Here is a 7,603-nt window from a genome sequence, read left to right on the forward strand (position 1 = left end):
GCGCCCGCCGCCTCGCCCGGCTAATTTTTTGCATTTTTAGTAGAGACGGGATTTCACCGTGTTAGCCAGGATGGTTTCGATCTCCTGACCTCGTGATCCGCCCGCCTCGGCCTCCCAAAGTGCTGGGATTACAGGCGTGAGCCACCGCGCCCGGCCAACATCCTGTAGTTTCAATAGTCTGTTTTAAGCTGTTAGCAGCTTAGCTTTGATTGCATACAATTTATACTCTTCCATTTCCCACATTTTATGTTTTTGATGTCACAATTTACATCTTTCTATATTGTGTATTAACAAATTATAACTTTTTAATATTTTAATCTTTTATACTAGAGTTATAAGTTACTTAGATACTACTGTTACAGTATTAGGGTAATCTGGATTGAGTGTATAATTACCTTTATCCCAGTGGGTTTTATAATTTTGTATGTTTTCATGTTACTAAGTGTCCTTTCTTTTAAGCTGAAGAATTTACTATTTCCTATAAATCAGCTCCATTACTCATGAAGCCCCTCATCTTTTGTTTGTCCAAGGAAGTTTTTGTCCCTTCATTTCTGAAGGCCACTTTTGGCAGGTAAAACATTCTTGGTTGGTAGTACAGTCATGCACTGCATAAAGACATTTTGGTCAGCGATGGACCACATATGCGACAGTGGTCTCATAATGGTGCTTAAAAAATTCCAATCACCTAGTGACATAGCCAATGTAACATTGTAAAGCACATTACTCACATGGCGTGGTTTAAACCTGCACTGTCAGTCATGTAACCATAGTACATATGATTATGTACAGTACAGATTATATACAGTACATAATAATGGATAATAGTAATAAGTGACCACATTACTGGTTTATATTATTTTTATACTATTTATATTATTTTAGAGTGTATTCCTTCTACTTACTAAAAAAGATGAGTTAACTCGAAAACAACCTCAAGCAGATGCTTCAGAAGAGATTCCAGAAGGCATTGTCACCATAGATGTCAGCTCCATGCATGTTTATTGCCCCTGAATACTTTAAATGGGACACGATAGAAGGTGTAAGACAGTGATATTCATGATCCTAACCCTATGTAGGCCTAGATTGGTGCATATTTGTCTTCGTTTACAACAAAAAAGTTTAAAGAGTAAAATCGGGCAGGCAAACTGGGCCTTGAAGGTAGGCTACTGAGTTAAGAAGACAGAGTCCTGGAAGATTTGCAGCAGGTTTTGATGACTTCACATACACAGCTAAGTGTACTAAATGTTGTTCTGGAATGTCACCCTTTTATTATGAAATGCAAATATGCTCACCTTTATGGTCCTTACGAGTTACTCCTTATTATTGTAAGTAATTTAGGGATATTAACTCAGCCCAACCCTATGAAGTCTGTGCTGTTCTAACAATGAGGAAAGTGAGGTGCGATACAGGATATTCCAAACTCATCTTTAAGATTTCTTATTCTATACCAGACACAGCTATTTCCCCAGTGAGTCCTGGTTTCTGTCACAGGTAAATGATATTCAGAGAGTTTTGCACTTTAGAGGCGCATTCCTCCTGAGCCGTTAGCAGTCATAAGCCTTTTCAGTGGTTCAGGCTAGAAAAAAGTCCAATAAGAAAAAATGAAAAATGCATACTATATTTCTAATTTGAGGATACACTGTGTTCTTGGATAAGGAGACAGATTGTAACTAAACTCTGTGTGTGTGTATACTCTTTAGTTTGAAGAAGCTTCCGAGCCTGCTAGTGTTGAATATCTAGCAGGCCTAGACTCTAATGGCTTCTGTTTTCTCCTCTAGCTCTGCCTGCTTAGGACACTGCCCAGCCAGGAAGGAAACCTACAGGAGGAAGAATGGCTGCAGGGTGGCTGACAACCTGGTCACAGGTACACAAGAAATTTCTCGATTTCCAAAAGCACACTGCCATTCCTGAAAATAACACATCTCTTGCCCCTGACCTGAAGCTTCACAGCCCAATCTGAGCTGGCTTCATCTTCCACAGTTCCCAGGCTGCTTCATGTGGAAGAGGGAATCCCTGGGAAAGGCTTGTGTTCCCACATTTGTTAACGTTCTCCAGATATTCTTCCATATTTTTGAGTATGAATTCCATACTTGAGTGAGTGCTGTAAACAAAGACTTTTACTAGGAAAACTGTTGATCATTTCTCAAGTATTTCTTGCATTCCTACAGCATGCCCTCTCTATTCCGGATCTGAATAAGACCAAAAGAGTCCTCACAGCCTCACTGTGCAAAGATCAAGCCAACCATATTTTAGAAAAGCTGTTTTGACCATGACCCTGAATGAAATGGCCCAGGGAGTAGGATTTAAAGAGAGTTTTGAGAAATCAGCTTTAAGGCAAATTAATAGAAGGCCTCTGATGTATGTCTGAGTTTCCAGTGCCCTGGGTCTTCTGTCCAGTCCTGTCAGCCTCACCCACCATTCTCCTGGTATATTGTCAAAAATGGTCATCGGCTGAGCCAGAATATGTATGTGATGTTTTAGAACTCCGTGACCTTCCAGGAAGTGGCAGTGGACTTTTCCCAGGAGGAGTGGGCATTGCTGGACCCTGCTCAAAAAAATCTATACAAAGATGTGATGCTGGAGAACTTTAGGAACCTGGCCTCAGTGGGTAAGGCTGGCCTCATTCCTTCATTTGTTTATGTAGCAGATAGTTCCTAAGCGCATATTGTATTCCAGAATCTGTGAAAAGAATGGCAATACGGTGGTTAACCGCAAAATGAATGGTCCCTGCCCTTGAGGGGGCAGTCCAGTGGCTTCCCATGAAAATGCACTGATTTCATTTTCTCTATCACTAATAGCTTTAGGTAATTTGTGATCTGTGTCTGATCTTGTGTATAGGTTTCAAGGGTCACTTCCGTATAGGGCATGGACTATGCTTTTTGGTCTTTGTGAAAGAAAGAACTCAGCTCTGATTGTTTTGCTGTTCCTAAAGCTGCACTTGCCTATTTTAGCAGTCCTTTAATTAAAGTCAAAGTATGGCAGTCAGTTTTGTGGAATATTTAATTCTCACACATTTCTCCCACATCCTCTCTTTCTGCACGAGCAGGGTATCAGCTCTGCGGACACAGTCTGATCTCCAAGGTGGATCAAGAAGAGCTGAAGACAGATGAAAGAGGAATTCTACAAGGTGACTGTGCAGGTGAGCCCTGGGCAGAACAGAGTACGGCCTTGGCCATTGAGGGTTGGTACATTTGGGAATGTCACTCAGTGCAGGAAAAGAAATCTGAGGCCATTACATGAGCTTCCTTCCTGTTTCACCATCTGTCCAATCATTCATGTGTTAATTTGGTCTCTGAGAAAAGTTTTAATCCCTCCTTAAATGTAACATTTCCATGAATGCCTTTTGTTTAGTTCTCCCTATTTTCCAGATAATACTGTCTTATTTCCCAACCTCCACAATCCTTTCCAACTAAAATACCTCCAATTTCTACTGCTTGTTCCTATCACTGGTGAATCACTGGTTGTGTCTTCTCTCTCACATTTCTCTACTTGCAGGATACTATTTGAAAACAAATCTATAGGGTCTCGCTTCCTTTTTCTTTCATCTCAACCTTTTCTCCCAATAATTATAAAAATTTTCCTGTGCTATTTCAGACTGGGAAACTCGACTTAAATCAAAAGATGCAATTGCTGTGCAGAACATTCCTGGGGGAAAAACATCCAATGGCATAAACATGGTAAGACTTACTAGGAATTATTCCTGGTCTTTGTAGAAGTCTGGGAATTTCAATGAGTTAAAACATCAGCACTCAAAGCAGGGGTAAGAAGAGTTCAGGCACCAAGCTTTCACCAGAAAGCTATCTCAGGAGAGAGTTCATTTTCATGAAATTGGAGAAATGTGTAAACCTAGGTTAACACTTGCTGGCTCACAGAGAATAACCACAAGTAAACATTTACTTAAATATGATTTTAGTGTTAAGTATTTAGTACATAATTCATTCATTCTTCACTCAGTATTAGAAAAACTATATTAAAGAAGTCCTTTGCTGGGAAGGAATAGAGCCTTGGACAGAGGACTAGGCTTATTCAACTCGAAAAAGCTAATAGGGCAAAAGTCATGTGCACATACTGAAAATGGTAAACATGTTAGTTATGATCATGTGCTTCCTATATATGGCAGAACCCTCATGGAAGAGAATTCCTGTGAATAAGGTGAAAGTGAAAAAGCCTTTAGTCACCACTTATTCCCTTTTCAATAGGCAGAAAATCAACCTGGTAAGAACTCCCTGGAGTGTAACCATTGTGGGAAATTCAGAAAGAACACTCTCTTTATTTGTACAAGATATTGCAAGGGAGAGAAATGCTATAAATATACAGAGTATGGCAAAGTCTTCAACCATCCCTCAACTCTTAGGAGTCATGTGAGCATTCACATTGGAGAGAACACTCTTGAATTTACTGATTGTGGAAAAGCTTTCAATCAAGAGTCATCCCTTGGGAAACACTTAAGAACTCCCACAGGAGAGAAGTGTCATGAGTATGATCAATGTGATATGTCCTTCAGCCTACACTCTTCCTGCTCAGTGCATGAGCAAATACCTACTGGAGAGAAAGGCGATGAATGCAGTGACTATGGCAAAAGATCTCCCCTTAGTGTCCACAGAAAAACTGGTAGTGTGGAGGAGGGTCTGGAATGCAATGAACATGAGAAAACTTTCACTGACCCTTTGTCCCTTCAGAACTGTGTCAGAACTCACACTGGAGAGATGCCCTATGAATGCAGTGACTGTGGGAAAGCCTTCATTTTTCGGTCTTCTCTTAAGAAACACATGAGATCTCATACTGGAGAGAAGCCTTATGAGTGTGATCACTGTGGAAAATCCTTTAGCCAGAGCTCTCATCTGAATGTGCACAAAAGAACTCACACTGGAGAGAAACCCTATGACTGTAAAGAATGTGGGAAGGCTTTCACTGTTCCTTCATCCCTTCAGAAACATGTGAGAACCCACACTGGAGAGAAACCGTATGAATGCAGTGACTGTGGAAAAGCCTTCATTGATCAGTCATCCCTTAAGAAACACACACGCTCTCACACTGGAGAGAAGCCTTATGAGTGTAACCAGTGTGGAAAATCCTTCAGCACAGGCTCTTACCTTATTGTGCACAAGAGAACTCACACTGGTGAGAAAACCTATGAGTGTAAAGAATGTGGGAAGGCCTTTAGGAATTCCTCTTGCCTGAGGGTACACGTGAGAACTCACACTGGAGAGAAGCCTTACAAATGTATTCAGTGTGAAAAAGCCTTTAGCACAAGCACTAACCTTATAATGCACAAGCGAATTCACACTGGCCAGGAACTCCATGAATGAAATGACGACAGGAAAGTGTTTGTTGCCCCTGATGCCTCCTTTCTCACTTTAGAACATACATTGCAGAGAAGCCCTGTTATGGCCACATGGAAACAGCCTTCTGGCCCAACTCTGGCTGGCTGTTACACTGGGACAAACCTTATAAATGTTATAGTGCTGATGTTTTTGTCAGTGAGTATTTCATTCTTATATGTGTCACAACTTATATTATGTAGATCTTATAGTTATCTTTTCAGTTTAATTCCATTGTGAACAGAATACATGGTCTTCAATATGTAGATTCTTTGTGATATAGATTTGAACATAATTGCTGGACACTGATGTACTGAGGCAGACAGAACTAGTTGCTGTCTCAATATCCATTCCTCCCTTCTTTAAGTAATAGAATTTACTATTTAGTTCAAGCTGGCAATGTGGACAGTTTTCACCCAGCTTTCCTTACAGCTTTCCTTACAAATGTGTCCACATCCTTAGCCCATGCAAAGTAGGCAGAAGTCACTGGATACAGCTTCTGAAGAAGCTCATGGAAATGGGAATATCTCATCTGGCGTTTTTTTTCTTAACTATTTGCCCTCTGTCTTATCCCTTATTTACTAGAAAATATATACACCAAGAGGAGGCCAGAGAAATACTAAATGAAACAACAGGGGAGATGCAATCTTATCTAGTTGCACTAATCCTGTATTGCTTATCTCTGGGTTTCATATTACAAGAGAAAAATTAACTGCCATGTGGTTTAAACCACTCTTGTGGGAAGTTCCTCTTTCAGCTGATTTCAGTCCCAACTGTTATATCTGTGTTTTCTAAGGCAGAAGGATCGCTTAAGCCTAGGAGCTTAAAATCAGCCTAGGCAACACAGACCCCATCTCTACCAAAAAAAAAGAATAATTAGCTGGGTACCGGCTGCACACCTGTAGCCTCAGCTATTCTGGAGGCCAGAGGCAGGAAGATCATTTGAGCCCAGAAGTTGAGGATGCAATAAGCCATGTTTGCACCATTGTACTCCAGCCTGGAAAAGAGTGTGAGACCCCAACTCTTTAAAAAAAAAAAAAAAGTCATCTATTTACAAACTTTGTCTTCTGATCTCTATAATCGAGAGTGGTATTGTGTCCGGAATTGGTGGGTTCTTGGTCTCACTGACTTCAAGAATGAAGCTACAGACCCTCATGGTGAGTGTTACAGTTCTTAAAGATGGTGTGTCCGCAGTTTCTTCCTTCTGGTGGGTTCGTGGCCTTGCTGGCTTCAGGAGTGAAGCTGAAGACCTTCGCGGTGAGTGTGGCAGCTCTTAAAGGTGGCACGTCTGGAGTTGTTCGTTCTTCCTGGTGGGTTCCTGGTCTCGCTGGCTTCAGGAGTTAAGCTGCATACCTTCAAGGTGAGTGTTACAGCTCATAAAGGCAGCGTGGACCCAAAGAGTGAGTGGCAGCAAGATTTATTGCAAAGAGTGGAAGAACAAAGCTTCCAGTGTGGAAGGGGACCTGAGCAGGTTGCTGCTGGCTGGCTCAGGCAGCCTGCTTTTATTCCCTTATCTGACCCCACCCACATCCTGCTGATTGGTCCACTTTACAGAGAGCTGATTGGACTGTTTTGACAGGGTACTCATTGGTATGTTTACAATCCCTGAGCTAGACACAGAGTGTTGATTGGTGCATTTACAATCCTTTAGCTAGACATAAAAGTTCTCCAAGGCCCCACTAGACTCAGGAGCCTAGCTGGCTTCACTTAGTGGATCCCATGCTGGGGCTGCAGGTGGAGCTGGCAGGTGCCAGTCCTGTGCCGTGTACCCATACTCCTCAGCCCCTGGGTGGTTGATGGGACCGAGCACAGTGGAGCAGCGGTTGGCATTGGTCAGGGAGGCTTGGGCTGCACGGGAGGCCACCATGGAGTGGTTGGGGCATGGCGGGCTGTAAGTCCCAAGCCCTGCCCCACGGGGAGACAGCTTAGGCCCAGCGGGCTGGCATTGCTGGGGGACTGGGTGCACCCACCACAGCTGCTGGCCTCGGTGCTAAGCCTCTCACTGCCCTGGGCCAGCAGAGCCCGTGCCTGCGGGAACTCGCACTGGCCTATGAGTACTGCACACAGCCCTGGTTCCCACCTGCACCTCTCCCTCCACACCTTCCCACAAGCAGAGGGAGCTGGCTCCGGCCTCAGCCAGCCCAGAGAGGGTCTCCCACAGTGCAGTGGCGGGCTTAAGGGCTCCTCAAGTGCCGCCAGAGTGGACACCGAGGCCGAGTAGGCACTGAGAGTGAGGGCTGCTGGTACATTGTCACCTCTCAGTATGTTAAGACATCATACTA

The 7,603-nt window shown here is 43.1% G+C and overlaps 1 protein-coding gene across 2 annotated transcripts in view; it reads left to right on the forward strand.

Moving 5' to 3' along the window:
• The window catches only part of ZNF177 (zinc finger protein 177), a 9,266-nt gene extending 3,553 nt beyond the window's left edge, over positions 1-5,713 (forward strand). The window contains exons 3-7 of one of the 2 annotated variants that reach the window (XM_011994303.1): positions 1,779-1,864; positions 2,482-2,608; positions 3,047-3,139; positions 3,595-3,677; positions 4,680-5,713. In XM_011994303.1, the coding sequence (XP_011849693.1) occupies positions 1,832-1,864; positions 2,482-2,608; positions 3,047-3,139; positions 3,595-3,677; positions 4,680-5,309 (966 nt within the window). In that variant the 5' untranslated portion in view covers positions 1,779-1,831 and the 3' untranslated portion in view covers positions 5,310-5,713. Of the gene's footprint in view, positions 1-1,778; positions 1,865-2,481; positions 2,609-3,046; positions 3,140-3,594; positions 3,678-4,199 lie in introns of both variants that reach the window. The other variant, XM_011994302.1, reaches the window with a different exon arrangement.
• The last annotated feature ends 1,890 nt before the right edge of the window (positions 5,714-7,603 follow it).

The sequence above is a fragment of the Mandrillus leucophaeus genome, unplaced genomic scaffold (assembly GCF_000951045.1).
Source record: "Mandrillus leucophaeus isolate KB7577 unplaced genomic scaffold, Mleu.le_1.0 Scaffold451, whole genome shotgun sequence".
Classification (NCBI taxonomy): Eukaryota; Metazoa; Chordata; class Mammalia; order Primates; family Cercopithecidae; genus Mandrillus; species Mandrillus leucophaeus.